The sequence below is a fragment of the Dryas octopetala genome, chromosome 6 (assembly GCF_963921425.1).
Source record: "Dryas octopetala chromosome 6, drDryOcto1.1, whole genome shotgun sequence".
NCBI classification, from domain to species: domain Eukaryota; kingdom Viridiplantae; phylum Streptophyta; class Magnoliopsida; order Rosales; family Rosaceae; genus Dryas; species Dryas octopetala.
Genome location: NC_141371.1, coordinates 3,059,242 through 3,076,011, shown reverse-complemented (window position 1 = coordinate 3,076,011; position 16,770 = coordinate 3,059,242). Strand labels below are relative to the sequence as shown.

The 16,770-nt window shown below is 35.3% G+C and overlaps 2 protein-coding genes across 3 annotated transcripts; both read right to left on the bottom strand.

Annotated features, from left to right (window-relative positions):
* Window positions 1–181: 181 nt before the first annotated feature.
* On the bottom strand, window positions 182–4,503 carry RECQI1 (RECQ helicase l1). Its single transcript, XM_086248995.1, has 10 exons — window positions 4,380–4,503; window positions 3,832–4,202; window positions 3,475–3,735; window positions 3,083–3,251; window positions 2,664–2,755; window positions 2,512–2,555; window positions 1,991–2,105; window positions 1,564–1,917; window positions 625–849; window positions 182–498 (listed from the first exon to the last, which is right to left on the bottom strand). The coding sequence occupies exons 1-10, from the start codon at window positions 4,492–4,494 to the stop codon at window positions 370–372; spliced, it is 1,875 nt and encodes a 624-aa protein (XP_086105121.1). The 5' UTR covers window positions 4,495–4,503; the 3' UTR covers window positions 182–369.
* Window positions 4,504–6,971: 2,468 nt separating this feature from the next.
* LOC147281113 (Polynucleotidyl transferase, ribonuclease H-like superfamily protein) lies at window positions 6,972–12,916 on the bottom strand. 2 transcript variants are annotated; one of them, XM_086247925.1, is made up of 12 exons: window positions 12,660–12,916; window positions 11,961–11,997; window positions 11,673–11,851; window positions 10,113–10,791; window positions 9,875–9,959; window positions 9,287–9,374; window positions 8,826–9,010; window positions 8,280–8,412; window positions 7,874–8,010; window positions 7,648–7,722; window positions 7,320–7,436; window positions 6,972–7,201 (listed from the first exon to the last, which is right to left on the bottom strand). In XM_086247925.1, the coding sequence occupies exons 3-12, from the start codon at window positions 11,818–11,820 to the stop codon at window positions 7,133–7,135; spliced, it is 1,716 nt and encodes a 571-aa protein (XP_086104051.1). In that variant the 5' UTR covers window positions 11,821–11,851; window positions 11,961–11,997; window positions 12,660–12,916; the 3' UTR covers window positions 6,972–7,132. The 2 variants fall into 2 exon arrangements, with proteins under 2 accessions (XP_086104051.1, XP_086104052.1); XM_086247926.1 differs by lacking the exons at window positions 11,961–11,997; window positions 12,660–12,916 and having other exon boundaries at window positions 10,113–10,606; window positions 11,673–11,808.
* Between the last annotated feature and the right edge of the window lie 3,854 nt (window positions 12,917–16,770).

The following is a 16,770-nucleotide window of genomic DNA, read 5'->3' as shown; positions in this document are numbered from 1 at the left end:
AATATGGACCTAGAGAACCAACCAACTTGGTGGCTCAACTGATACCATATACAATGCAAAAACCAACCCACTCACCTTCCCCACTTCAATTCCCCTTCATCCTAAACCTACATGATGAGTGCATACAACACAGTGAATGTGACTGGAAAAATCTGAAAATCAACAATGGGGTTAGATTAAGTTCTCCTCAATTGATAAGACTAGGATGGCTTTAGTTCCCTCTCTGAATTTACAAGGCTGTACCATGGCAATCGACTTGGTAGCAAGTTACAGCTCAGGACAATATATAGTTGAAATCAGCATCGAATCTGAAGATTCTGAAGTTGACTTGGAAAACATACATACACTCAGGAGGAAGTCTTGAGACAGTTATCTCTTCTCTTTTTTCTTGGATGAAGACTTGAGACAGTTATCACAGGGATTAGATCCATTCTTGCAGGCGTTCTCATCAAAAGACTCTCCAAAGTGTTTGAGTAACATTTGTCTCCGACACTCAGCCTAAAAAATATCAAAGCAAAGAAATCAACTATATTTCCCATCACTACAAATGACATATATAAAAAGGCTAGAATTACTTCTTTGGTCAAAGTACGAACAAGCACTTGATGGTTTGAAGGTGTTAACCTTTAGTTCACAGTACTCTTGCATTTTCTGAGCTTGAGCCATAGCTGTCTTGAAGCTTTGACTTTTAAATCCTTGGCCATTTCTTAACATACATACAACCCGACTAAAATCCTTCTTCTGGTATAGGACAATGCATACTGCGGGAAGATTATCTCTGCCGGCCCTTCCAGATTCTTGATAATAGCTTTCTATTGATTTGGATATGGTATTGTGGACAACAAAGCGCTAGATATATGAAAAGGGAATAAAAGGATCATATGAGATATAAATATTCAAACCAATTCTAGCACTATTATGTTACTATAAGATTTATCTTCAACCAAGCCAGCAGTTGAAAACTTGAAACTAATGCTTTACCCATGTATATCATCCTTGGAAAATTTTAAGTTCATTGACATCCAAAACTATCGTATTTATATAGTTCTTTAATCAGAGAACAATTGATATTCTTAAAGAAAGAACATATGCACAGAGAAGGTATTAATTCCATTATATATATGGCTCAAAAAAAGATCACCTTTTTCATAAGCCATCTATCAAATAAGAGAGAGAGAGAGAGAGAGAGAGAGAGAGAGAGAGAGAGAGAGAGAGAGAGAGAGAGAGAGAGAGAGAGAGAGAGAGAGAGATCATAGGCCAAATTTGGCTTTGTTCCTTTTCCAATAACGTTTTAGTATTCCTTACAGGCATCAAACTTAGAACGCTTTTAATTAGAAATTAATGTAAATGCTATATTAAAGGCACATATCATAACTTCATAAGTTCACAATTTAAAAGCAACTTCATAGTTTGGATGCTACAGTCACTTCATAGCAGTAATACTATTAATCAACAGAGAGAACATTTTCTTGCATGAAGTGCGGGTTTGCAATTGATCATATCAGTATTTTAAAATTTACATAAAAGCGAAAGATAGAAGATGCAAAGTTTATCTGGACTTACAACATCTGGCTTGTCTATTCCCATCCCAAATGCAATTGTAGCACATACGATGTGGACCTCTCCTGTGTACCATTTCTTTTGAACAGCAACTCTTTGGCGAGCTGCCAACCCAGCATGGTAATATGCTGACTTAATCTTACATTTCTCAGTCAAAAATTTTGAAACCTCAACACATTCACTTTTTGAAAGGCAGTATATAATTCCGCACTGATCCTGGAAACGACTCGTCAATAGCTGTCCAAGCTGCTTTAATGATTCTTTGGACTTACCAATGACTTCATATTTCAAGTTGGGCCTGTCAAAGCTTCTTTCAAGGACAAGAGCATGTGGGATTTTCAAAGCTTTTACTATGTCCTGCAACACATCCATGTAAACATTTTACATCCAACGAGACACAGAAACAAATCCATTCTGGCAATCATCCTACCTCACGAACCGAATGGGTTGCCGTGGCAGTCAAAGCCATCACTGGAACATCTCGAAATATCTGCTTAAGACATCCTAATCCCCTGTAATCTGGACGGAAATCATGTCCCCATTGGCTGCAAAGCATGATTGGAGAATATAAAAAATATAATTTAGTGAAAGTAGCATAGCTTGATATATACTGTGTCGGACCACTGTAACATAAATTCATATGATGAAGTAACCCAAAACCAGACATTATGTAACATGATCACTTTACCTCCTTTGAGAAATAATCCAAATGTTTAATGGCCCTTTTCCTGTATCCTATATCTATTATTTATATGAAACAACCCATATATGCCCAACTTTTAGATAAGGCGTGCTGTCGGTGTCATTGGGCCATCAAAAAGGTGTAATAACAGGTTTTTTTAAGGAGGGTGGACAATCCCAAACTAAAAATATACTGTAAATACCCGTACAGCTTAATATCCATTAGTATAAACCACACAATCAACATGCATACCAAAAGAGAGGACATACCTTACACAGTGCGCTTCATCAACAACAAATCCTGCTAGCTGTCCCTGTGATTTAGTCGAAGCATTAATTACATTTGAAACGTAAAAAAGTTTAAGAGCCAGTGCAGATAAACAGGGTATCAATACAATCAGTCAGTAACCTGGAAACCTCACCTTCAAATGCAAGCATTTTAGAACCTCAAGAAAAGATTGGTTTCCAGCAATTCTCTCGGGAGTCACATACAGAAGCTTGCATGATGGTTTATCTTTCCTGGAAATGAGAAAATGCAACATAAACATAAGGGAAGAATCATTGGATAATCATTTAAAATATAAATGTAATATAATAATCCTTGTGGTGCATATAATAAAATTTATTAAACAAACAGCTGGAAGAGAACAAAGTAACATCAAAAGTATATCTTAAGAATAAAACAGTTACACATGCAACTCTCCAGAGTCCATAAACAAGTTCTTGTAACTTGTAAATATCTTATCAGGGAAATTTTCGATAGTGCTAAAAGTAAGGAGAAAATTTCTGCTAAAAATAGAAAATTGCCTTTAAGTTATCCAAAGAAAAGGAAAGAAAGAACCTTGCCTTAGCTCTTGGAGGACAGCTGCAGCTTGGGAAGCGGTTTGTTGAGAATTCAAAAAAGTTGCTGGTATACCGAACTTGAGATTCAATGTTACTATCTGATCCTGAATAAGAGAAAGCAGTGGAGATACAACTACTGTCACACCCTGTTTCAGGGTTGCTGGAAGCTGTGCAAAACACACATTAATTTACATAACATCAGTGACTTAGAAGAAATTTTTCGAATATTGAACTACTCAAACAACTACTGGTCATTTTTGGAGCTAGTAATCAATATCCAAACTTTGAAGATTCTGCATATAAAAATCAAATAACTTGCTACATTACAAACATATCAAGTAAGCAAAGTGTTTCGGCTGTAGCCACATTACATAAGAAAAGAGAAATAACCTGGTAACATAAGCTTTTACCCCCTCCTGTAGGCATTAGGATAAAGCAATCTTTCTTTGCCATAGCTGCTTTACACGCCTGATGCTGCAATGGTCGAAAGGTCCTATTACCAAATATTATAACATTGGCCAGCTCAGCATCATCCAGACCCTGTAATTCTTCATAAGTAAGAGTCTTGAATTCCTCTTTTGATGATGGGGTGCGCTGCTCTTTACAAGAAACTGATGGAACTGAATCTCGACTAACGCCACTCTCACAACCCTTCAAGACAAACAAACCACTTCAGTATCTTGCACTATATAGCCATGAGACCAACAATATTGTGAGAAAAAAAAATATAAAAAAAATAGTTCTTACCACTGATCTTGAAGAACATTTACCCGAATTCTGGGGTAATGAAGAGGGCATTGATCCAACTTTTTTCCTCAATGGAGTTCCTAATTCACTATCACTAGAATCCAATACCAAAACGTTATTTGGGTGTTTTTGACGTTCAGGTGAAGAATCTTCTAGCAAGTTGATTTTGCCTCTAGCATTATCATTATCATTATATGCTTCATTACTGTGGAGGATTTCTTTGCCCAACATCATATTCAAAGCTCCACAAGCTTCAGACTCCATTGCTAGTAAATCATCCCATTCTTCAGAGTCTTGCATAGACTCAGCTAGTGCTGCAAGAAAATCATCACCGCAGTGCTCCACAGTAATAAAATCTAGGCCATCGTCACCTGAACATAATATCAAAAAAGAAGAAGATGACCAAACCAAACAGTACAAACCTAAACCCATTTCGATTCCAACCCATTCCCATCTATTCTTACTAAAATTAAACAAAGCAAAATAGTAGTAAGTGTGAAATTTGAAATGGGTTTTAGGGACGAGGGGTTAGTGCGAAAAATGAGTACCGTAGAGATCAACCAGGCGATCCAAGCACTTCTTTGCCGATTCTTCATCGAACCCGGTATCCAGAGCCAAACTCAGCAATCGAGCTTTCTCCATTTCCAGATCGTGACCGCCCATTCTTCTTTGTTTTCGTGATTAATCTGTGGTTGATTGGAACTGAAGGTTTACTTAATCTCCCGCGCTAAAATTTGCTATGAAAATTGAAATCTACAATACACTTTGCCGCAAGTCGCTTAAATAGGAGACGGGAAGAGGTGAGACGATGTCGTTTCACAGTAATAGGCTGTACCAACCAAATATGGGCCTTTGGGCGTCTATTGCACAATTAAAAGAAGGTTTGGGCTTCCTTTTCCTTGCGTGGAATATTTCTTAGGCCCAAGAGCACATAATTTTTTTCATTTTATTATATTAAAACGTTTTTTAGATTTATAATACAATTCAAAAATATGGGATTATTTTTATATAAAATGTTAAATAAACATCCTTATTCAATCCTAAAAAATAAACATCCTTATTCCTTACAGACTTTACATTGATAAAGGAACTCAATGTTTTAATTTTCTTCAGTTAAACGATGTGTTTTTTTCCTATGCGAGTGGTTTTTTTTTTTTGTCTGATTAAGCGCTCTTTATTTAATTCTTTGTTATTGACTTTGATGTCAAAATAACCGAGTGAGGGAATGCGATTGTTTGTTGTCCAATTTTTGGGAAATTGAAGTATTTTGTGCATAATCTGCCAATGAACTCTTATTTTTAACATGTGTGACTAATAGTTTTCTCTTTTATCTATTTTTTCTTTTTTAACAGTTTTTTAAGCTTGTTTAACAAAATAAGAGAAACACAATTACACAAATTTTTTTTAAAAAGTACACATTTAAAAAAACTCAGGACTAGGCCCAAATAATTCAATAACAAAAAGCCAACAAAATTTATTTATCTGCGCGCAATTCAAGCATACATCAATTTTTGTTTGATAACTGCAGAAAAGAATTAAATATTTTCATCTGATTACAAGTTTACAACAACACACTTGGAGAGCAAAAACGTAATTGACAAAAATTAGAAGTTTAGAACCAACTCGTTTTGCATGCATGCATGAAGACTTCATGAAAAAGTACATATAAAAACTCTAATGGAACAAGTTGATAAATTGTGTGTGCATCTCTCTCGTTAATTAATTACTTGTCATACGATAATAAAAAAGAAAGGTAGGCACATAAACGTACGTATACGGTCTCATAGAAATTGTAGGTACAAAGACTGAATTAACAACGATTGTAATAACTTTTTAATTTGTTGCACATATGTGGTCTTGGATCAAATTATTAGTTTCAAAGGTTACGTACAATCTCGAGGTATTTCTTCTTGAACCATCGGTATCCTTTCTTCAATGAGCACTTGACCTTGCCTTCCGCACCATACAACTTGTACTTGGCCACTCGCCCTCTTCTCTTCATTTCTGGATCGTTCCACAAAAATTTCAACGACTTATTAGGTTGAGACGACATCGTCAAGTCCACCACCTTTCGGCCACGTTGATGGTGATCATGTTCTCTGATCGATCTCACCAGAGGAGGAGCAGGAGGAGGAGGAGCCCATGAATATGAATTAGGTTGAGAGTATCGCTCTGCATACATAGTCATGTTTTCGCTTAATCTCCTCACATTCACCATCTCTAGGTTCCGCCGGCCACGGCGGTACCTGGTCTCCTCCATCGATCTCTCTCCCTCTCTGACTCTCGATAGATTGATTTCTTCGATCTATGAGAAAGAGAGGGAGAGAGAGAGGTTAGAGACTTAGAGATGGGTCAATTCATTTTGTGGAATATTAGGGTATTTTTATTTTTATATTACATTAAAGGGTGGTGGAGAACAGGAGAAGTAATTAGGGGAGAGGGACTCATCTCTCTTCTTTCTTCTGTTGGAGACAGATCACAGGCAGAGAGGCAGAAGTGGAAAGCATTCAAATCCCACACCAAGAATTTTGGGTCGGATTTTTGTTGGTCAGAGTTTTTAGTGCCATGTCAACATGAGTAAATTTAGACGGTCGATATAAATAAATAAAAGTTCTAAACAATATTACAGTTAATTGTGCACACCCTACTTCGTTTACAATACAGTTAATTCCATTCGATTAAATGGTGTTGACTTGTTTCTTTGTTTTGGGTAACAACTTGTAATTAGGAGGTGCTAGCAAAATGCTTATTCCACAATTAGCACAAGTGGAATGCATTGCATATGCACTGTAACTGTAAGTTAGTAAATAAAATTTAAAAACTAATTGAAATATGCAACATTAATGATAATACTGCAACCTCGGCATCCATTTGAATGGAAGGGAAAAAGATTGAGCCTCAATTTTTATTTTCTTGTTTTTGGTAGAGGACGGGCCTAGACCCAATTCACACCAATGCAGACAGGCCCACGAATCCTAAGATTTTTCATATAAAAGATTTGGGCTTTAGCCCATCATCACGTCATTGCTTTACATTCACCTGATTGGCCTGTTTTCTTGTTGGAATGCAATGCAATGCAATGCAGTTTTTTGCATATTTAAACTTACGGGAGATTCTTGGCCAAAAAAAAAAAAAAACTTACGGGAGATTGTTCTGAAATTCAACACAAATGCATAATATTCAAACCATATCTATGGTTAATCATTGTCTCTTTTAACAAAATGGATAAATTTACAGGTGATTATAGCCTAAAGCAATGAAGACGACAAAATATATACTACACAACTAGCTAACTAAATTTCTAATGCTCCTTTGGCGACTCCTTTCTACTTCCCTTTTTAGACTTCTTGATGTTATCCATGTGGGAGACCTGTACATTAACCCAAAATATAAATAGGTAAATGAAGAAACATGCATGCATAAATGTCCACACCAACTGCAAATAGACATGTACAGCCAACTGAAAAAGTTTCAGAATCTACACTTACAATGCAAGATTTCCATTCAAGTTTTCCATGCCCCTCTGCATCAGTCGTCTGAGAATGATTGCGAACATGGCGAAATATGTGAATCAAAACAGCTGCATCAAGAGCTGCATATTCTAGCTGCACAAGGATACGGCACTAATTTATTTGATGACTCAAAGTTACCATGACATTTTTCAAAGTCATATATTAGGGAATGTTAACTTTTCTCATTAAAAAATATGGAAGAAGGTTCTCAAGAATCTACTTCACTGTTCCCCCAAAAGCAATTTTATAAGTCATACAAGTTAAACATATGGTAAATTTATATACACAAAGAGCAAGAAATTACCTGATTAGGCGTCAACGGCCGTTGCTCCCAATTGCTGTTCCTTCTTGTCTTGTTCAAACCAACTCCCAGTATTTTCTGATGTAGAAATCACAAATAATTAGTAGAATGCAAACAGATAGATGGATAGAGACAGATAGAGAGCCATAATATATGCACACACCAGTTATTTCAGACTGGGAACTAAGAGGAAAACTGATAATAAGTACTATGGTCATGCTTTAATTACCTTTGCAAGCCCAGATAGACCACCTCGTGGTTCTTTAAATACATGTTGAATGTCCAGTAGCATCTCATAGTGCTTGAAACACTTTAATTCTCCATATGAATGAGCCAACTGCCTTATATCGCATAGAAAATTATAGCCTAAGATAGAGAGAGACATGAATTAAAGCTTATATTTAGATATATTTGCAGATTCCATTAAGAGCTGGTAGCGGGGTAATATAAATAATTGCAAAATCACAGAGAAAAACTACATCCTTTCTCCATTCAAAATGCAGAAATCCCAATGAAATGGATGTGGACACACACAACCCATCCGCACACAAAAGCACATACATACATACATGCATGTATGTTTGTGTGTTGTAAAGAAATTCTATTACAACTAACGCACTTAGAATTACTCGTACCAAGTTTTAGGATGCTAGGAGATTGCAAGATGCGAGTTAAGCAGTCATCCAAAATGTCAGGGACATCTTTGTATAATTTGATTAAGTCAAAGATGAAAACCATCTTATCAGAAGCGAGTTGCATGATAGAAACCTGAAACGTGAACAAAAACACTTCAATAATAAAAACAAAGCATGTGGACACAAACGGAAAAGTGATATTTGAATGTCATTTTTTATAATTGCAACCCAATTGCCAACCATATTTTTCCTCTTGTTTAGTTCAATCCATTAAGTATGGTAATTGACAAATATTATGTATATTTTTATTTATAACATGGTAGTTTAATAAATCATGCAAGGTCATTGAAATGCAAAATGCACAGGAGTCAGATAGTAAGCTTGTAACATAAGAACTCTGTCATAATTGTCTAATTCACCCCCTTTTACAAGTTTTTGTGCAAGCACAGTTCAATCTATCCGAGGTTAGCAAAAACAAAGGGAGGGGGGGGGGGGAGTAAAAAACCAATGTCTAACAAAGAATGACAATCAATATGCTCTAATTACCTTGTTTGGTTTGCTTCCTTTTACATAATTCGGTTTCCATTCACAATCAAGACCCACAACTTTGCATCCCTCAAAATGACATGTAGCATTACGTACAGCATCAGCTTCATCAACCCAAATGACACCTTCTACAACCAGCTCATTGAGATGCAAATAGCGACTATGGAGAAGACTTGCCTCAGGTGCTGTATAAAAGATCAAACAAGAATTATATGTAAATTATAACTTGGAATCAGAAACATTGGACATCAAACATATAGGTATCCACTAATGGCTCTCAGTTGCCACAGATAGCTATTTCAAACATTGTTTGTAATTGATAGAAGCAAGAAACTACTGGCTGTGTTAAAGGAAAAACTTGGATTGCCAACATTGACGCCTTTGCTGGATTAATCTAGATAAATAATTCTACAAAGATTAGTGCAAGAACTATGGCATAAATGATTACAAATTAGCTGTACCTGTGGCATTCAAGAAACCTTCAAGTGAGTATCGATCACATAGTTCATCAACCTTCTCTGAGTAACCAGCCTCCATTGCTAAATAAACCTTTAAAAATTAAAGAAACTAAGGTTCCAATACCAAAACAGTATAATTACTCTAAATAATAAATCCACAAATCACTACAAATCAGATATCTCTTGTATTCTACAATAAGTAGTGTGCATGTACATATACTATAAACATATGTATATATGTATGTGAAAAATGCATGCAAGCATACACTTGTACATACATGAATACATATAGACCTACATGTTGCATAAATAAATACCTCAACTGCACTCTCCTCCCTATAAACACCTCAATTGCAACAACACGCCCCCCCCCCCCCCCCCCCCCCCAACCAACCAAAAAAAAAAAGTACACAATAGTGTAAATTCAATAGACTGATCACAAGTTCAAAAGGCCGACTTTAAAGGACTTTGTAAAAAATAGTTTAAAACCAAATTAATGTTTTTGTTAATAAAAACAACATCCAACAGATCATGTACAAAACAGAAATGATCATGGAAATGTGATCATCAGTTATGCCAAAAGCTACCGACCAGATATTCGAGAAGTTGCCTATTACTGTTTGTCTTTGCCTCTGCCACATCCCAGCATCCTTTTTCCGCTAGTTTCTTTAGTGAGCTGAAAGTTAATAGATCTTATTATTTTAATTTCAGGGAGAAAAGGGGTGATGAAGGTATTTAGAACTCTAACAAATAGAATCTACTGATTGAAAAGACAAGGGAAAAAAAATAGTTTGGCAACTCGGAACAAAGATGAATATGAAAAAAATACCTCTCTTTATACTTATGATAAACATTGGGAAATTCTTGTCGAAGATTATTTTTGTGTATAATCTCATAAGCATTCTTTAGCATGTTCCTATCAATGTACTCCTGGACAAGAACACATAACATTTGTTTTCCCATGAATGTAGCCCACTTTTCTGCTGCTTTCAATTGTTTTCCTTCTATCATACTAAGGAGAAAAGATTGGCCAGACTGGCGGATAGAAAAGTGCTCTAACAAAGTAACCGCAGTCATATATGTTTGAGACTCTATCAATCCAAATATATATTGCTCCACAAACATTTTTGCAATGTCAAAACTGCCGTCACTCTTTGCATCCAGGCACATTAGTTTCTCAATATTTTTCAACTGAACATCATAAACTTCAAGTATCTTCTCAACTATCCTCTCATCATGGTTAACTGATCCCTTGACAATATCAAGAAATAATTGGGCAGCAAGGTCTTTGGCTTCCACTTTGTCTCCCATAGAAGTTTCTATCTTTAGGAAACGACGAAGAGCAGATATAATTAAATGACTGAAGCCTTCAGAGTATAATTCAAATATAGGCAAGACATAGAGGCACTGAATAACAAAAGTAGCAGGCCCAGGTTGGGGATCATTGCGTAGAACTAGATGGACCTGTTCTTGAAGAACTCGGAACTTCTTAGTTGCCTTACATGTGCCTATTAGATATTTCATTGAGAAACAAACAAACAGAAAGAAGCATTACTTCCAAAGTGCATGCTGAAAAAGCTGAGTAAATAAGGTCTTTTACACAAAATCTCAATTCAATTTCCCAAAAAAAACAAAAAAACAAAAACACATTCTCAGGTCACTTTTGCAACAAAAGAAAAAGTAGCATAGAGTTAAACTGTATCTATCATGAAAACCAGAAAGTTCTGTAGGATTGGACAACAAATATTGTCAAACTTCATCCTGAAGCTCTAAAAATCTAACTGTATAATGGAAGTGTGATCATTCATGACAGCCAAGTGCCTTTTAAAATATTTGGAAGACAGCCAGAGTAGATGGGTAAGAGTCAACATTTGATTCTATGAATGCTAAAACTTCTAGATGCATCTTGTCTCTGTATGCCTAGAGCCTTGGGGCATAAGTTCCGTTAAGCAATTAGGTGACTGAACATATATCAATTTTTACAAATCCAATACATGGTTTTGAACTGATGGTTAAATACACCACAAGAAGGATGAAATTATGCAAAAATTAGTGATAAGAGGAAATAACCTTCATGTAGTGCACCACTACACATGAAAAGCACAACAAGCTAACTTAAAACAAAATCTTTGGTGTGAGGCACAAAGAAAGTCCTTCTTATATTTGAATTTACAAACTAGTTAAGAACCAATTCATGAATATAGGTGTGCATGTGTGTGTTACTGTGTTCACTCTTAAATCTTATTTATTACCTTTGCAAATAAACCATCAGACAAATGAGCTGATTGCAATTCAAGACATCAAAATCAATCTGGGATCAAGTTCCTCATCACAACAGAATCATGATTAAAGACAATAAAATTAGTGATTGAGGGCAAAAGACACCTACCATTAAAATAGCACTCTTTCAAGAGGTATATGAATACCAATGGAGAAATATGGGTTAGGTCAGAAAAGGCGTGCTTGCAAATAGTCGAAGTTCGCTTAGGTTTGCCTTTGTTGTTGTTATGTGTGGCGACCCTTCCTTCCAAGCCCATGCCAGAATGAAGCAGTGATTGTCCTCAGAAACTGAACCAAAATTAGTTTGAAATATTAAGTGAATAACAGAACGCATATCACTTGCAACACTGCTTCAATGCAAAAAATACAATATAGCAACTGCGACCCAACAACTTACTTTCTTAGTCACTTATAGATCATCCAATTCTCAAGCCCTGTGAAGAAATTAAAGGTTAATGAGAGACTGGAAAAAGTTACATTCATATAACAAAACCGAGGCTTTATAAGTAAGGGAAGCACATTATCATACGCATTTGGCCTACTATTCCTCATACCAGAGATCAAGAACAATAACAACATTTTTTCTCAGCAACCAAACAGAAATTAAAACATATCTTCCAGCTAAGACCAAAATTACAGAAAAATAAAAACAAAAATACATATAAATACAAACATATCACTATAATAGAGAATTCAGAACAAATAACTGAAGCAATGGCAATATATCCCGTCCAACGCTCAAATTAGAACCATTAAATGGTACAGCATCATATAATAATTAGGCAAAACGAAGGTCCATTTACAGTACAGCTGAACTAGCATTAAGCATTGACCAGAGCATTTAAACTTAATAAGCATAAACAATGCACATATGTATTATATCACACTGTTTGGTTCGTGAGAAAACGTAGGAAAAGGAGGGAGAAAAAACTATTTTTTTGTTTTGATAAGTGTGATACAAGCTATTTTAAATAGCTTAAATGTGTTTAGTGTCGAACAACCTGAAATAAAAACGAATTACAAATAAACAATTAACACTCGGAATTTCATTTTCGCAAATTTTCGCAGCAACCAAACAGTGGCTGAAGAAACTTACCGGATTTTATCTGACTCTGAGCTTCTCTAATTTTCGCCCGATGCTATTTATAGAGAGAGACTTGCTAGTAGACAAAATTTAATAAAATAACATGTAAAAAAAAAATCAAAATGCAATGATACAATGCGGGCTGGGCCGGCTGGCCCACTCGATCTTTTCCAAAAATGGCAAATAAGAAAAAAGCTTTATTTTTCCGCTATGCACCAACGGAGTTTTCTCTCTCTAGCAGGCTGGTGAGCCGCTGTGGCGGATGCTAAACTGCGCCAGGTGACTCAGTGAGCACAGCACAGCTGTCCTTGAAAGGAAACGTGCAACTGATGAGGACCAAGGGCTTTTCAGTCTTTTGGGCGTCTGCGTAATTTGGTGGTGAGTGTGTCCTTTGAGATCTGCTATTGTGTCTGCTCAACTGCTCATCCCCATCCACTTATTTTTCACATTTATTAATAAATCTAAAAATTTTAAATTTTCTTAAAAGTATCTTTTAATATCATAAATGATGGGAAATTCAGCCGTGAAATTCTATACTCACTTAATCACCCAGTAATCATAGAGTGAGAAATTCAATGATCTGGACCGTCTATTTTTTAGGTCCTTTCTTAAGTGGCGTTCCTGTAAATAATCAGTCAAATCCGTAATTGTTTGGTTATCCAAACTAAACAGACAAATACAATCCGCTAGATAAAAGGGTAAATAATATTGATAGTAATATATTGTCTAAACAGTTTTTTATTTGGCTAATTTTTTGTAAGGGTGATCATTGAATAATGTTCTAAAATATGAACAGTTCTGATCACTGAAATTCATTATAGGGTGATTAGATAAGCGGAGAATTGATCTCTTTATGGTGAGCAAGTGATTATTACTGCTTAAATATTTATAAATTCTAAATTCATTTTGTTTTTAATTTTCATCTCAACCAACATAAATAATTCTTTCTTTATTTTTTGCTAATAACCAACATAAATAATTCTTAAATGTTCACAACATAGTTATGGTCCTTATGGACTTATCATCCAAAAATTTATGAGTTACACATCAGTCATGTGTGCATTTACAAGATAACTTAGACGTACGAAATAATAAAGTACTACAAACCTATATGAGGGTTGAGGTGGCCCAATCCAGTTTCTAGAAAGAAAGAAAAACAAATACTATATATATCTGTTTTAGTACCCCAGCTAGTAGTCATCCCAATTTAGTCCACCCTAATTTTAAATCTTCAGTTTGTCCATCATAATCACAACTAGGCAAACATAATGTTTTAATCTTATATCTAGGCCATGACCATGGGTATTCAATTTAACTACTTTTATAATGGTAATAACAATTTAAGAGATATAATAAACAAAAAATTGGTAATGATGTATTTCGTGCTACTTGTGTACACGAATGTTTATACTTATGCTTGTATCATGTCTGTGTTAATTGGCTCACTTAGCTTATACATATTAGAAAATATAATAAAAAAAGTTAAAAATCAAAGCCCTATCTTGAAAAAGGTTATAAATCGCTGTAAATATCCTTAGATAGAGGGGCAAAGGATCCAAACTATTGTTTCATGGATTAGAAGCACTCTACTCGCATGAGTGAGCATAGGAGTGTTTGTGTTTCGGACTCCTTACTCATCCTAGCTATAAACGTGAGCTAGTCACAAAGTACCAGTATGCGCGCATCCGAAATATGAATACCAATATCAACTGTTTTATGTACAATAAGTGCATCGATCCCCAATTCCCCATACTTGGCTTAAAGAAAAAAGTTGTCCTTGATATAGAAAAAATGAACAAACTTCTGGCAATGTGATATGATCCATGCCTCCTCTGCTCTTTACTAATTTAGTGTTCCTTTTTTTTCACTTTATTGGACGTGACTTTAGAGCTTTAATGAGGACTTGAAAGCTCAGTTTCACCGTTATGCATGGCAGAAAATAACAATTGCGCGCTCAGAATAGGTTTATGCAAAAAGGTCGTCTGCCTTTCACGTTTTGGGGAGGCCCCGAGAGATATTGGATGTCTCGTTACAACACATTGACACGTACAGTCTAGAGAGCTGTCCTATTCGATCTAATAGTTGATGGACCAAGCTGGATTAACTGGACAATTGACACGTCAGATACACGTACCATGCCTGGCTGGATAAGAATTTAACAAGAGCCAAAAGGATAAATCCTCTTGCAATTGGCTAGTGTTTGGCTGCGGGGAAAGAAGCGAGCTAGGGTGTGGGTGCAAATGTGCAATGGGTGAGATATAGCCATATAGGCTAGAAGACCATGAAAGTATAGTCTTCTAACCTATAAAAAATACAAACATATCTAAGGATCTACATGTATGTTTGGATAAAAAATATAAACTCATCTAAATTCTTTGGCCATTGGCCACCAGTAACCAATGTACTATCTCCAGCAAGTTGATGAACTTGCAAATCTTATGCGACATGAATCATGATGGGTGTCATTTTGCTATTTGTGGTGAAAAAGACAATCATGAGATCGATTACTGAATCGCTATACAACACAAACTCAATTGGTGGTGGAGGTTTGGACTTGACGAGTCATATGAAATTAGCAAATTTTGTGTGTGTGGTTTTTTCATGAAAAAAGCTAACATGCAACATCTGCACCTGCACCATGTGAATATGTTTTTTATTCTTGAATTGGTCGGATTCTTTTTTTTCATCATAAAGTATTTACATTTTTATTAATTAATTGTTCATAAATTTTCAAGTTTGAACTTATTTTAAAAAAATAGAAATTGAGTACTATCTAAGTATATATTAGACTAAATAATCATTGATAAAATATATAGATTTTGAATTGTTTGGTATGTCCAAGTCCTTTTCAAATAGAAGAACTTATTTTATTACATGACAATATTTGTGTCTTACATGTCGTATATAACAAGAAATAGTTAAATTTTACACCAAGAAAATGGTTAACAAAGTTTTAATTTGTTTTGTTAACCTGTCAACTTCGTTTTACTATTTATGCTACACCCTAGGTGACTGTAGCCTACGTTGGTCATGTTGTCATGCACCACCTTAGTGGCTTTTCCATAATTCCACATATATATGTTTCGGGACAACAAAAACGAGTTGCCTTATTTTAATTCAGGACAACACAAATGGCACCAAATGCTAAGTCATATCACTGAGTCACTCACTGACCCCTACTTGCTGCTCAATGTACATGATAATAAAAACCCTATCATGATTATAAATATGAACACAAAAAACACCATCATGATTTCTAGTAGGAAATGCAATTTACATGGGTACGTTGAATCCGATATGGTTGTTCTGTCTTGGTCCTCTTCGATGCGTTTGACTGTTTGAGAAGAAAAAAAAATGATAAATTCATAATACTTGTTTATACTTGTTTATATGTCGGCATTATAAAATAACATTAATCTTAAATTCCTAATATGTTAGAATTCATTATAAAACTTAATTTAAATTAAGGTTGGATTGGGGTTCCGGAACCATCTAACATGAACTCGCTAGAATTCGCAACCCAATACCTCGATCCAAATTTAGAACTCAACCCGATAAAGTTAATAAAATACAGACTGGTCCTTGTCTAAAATGTTTAGGTTACATAAGCATAAAAAAAAAAAAAACAAGAATATTATAACTTAATCAATGACAAAAAAAACTATGGATTTAGACGAATTAGATCGATCTCAGCAACAGAAGCCTAACTTTGGCTCATAAATTACTTAATGATTGAGCTAAGTCTAGCTCATCTAAATCGAACGAATTAGACTTAAATTTGGAATCCAAATTAAAATATGAGTCTATTAATATATAGGTACTGACATCTAATTTTATTAACCAAAACTACCTAAAGCCTTATTCTTCATTTGCGGACCAACTACCACAAACTCATTCTTCATTTGCGGACACCAAAAATATAACATACAGACATCTTCAAAAAATACCAGCATCAACGCATCACTAAAAAACATAAACTGAAACTACGAGTCCGCAACTCCAATAAACTGCAGAAACTGCAGTTTCAGTTCACTTATAGTTCTAGAGGTTCTGCAGTTTCTGCAGTTTCAGTTCACTTATAGTTCTAGAAACTGCAGAACGCTGCAGTTTCAGTTCACTTGCA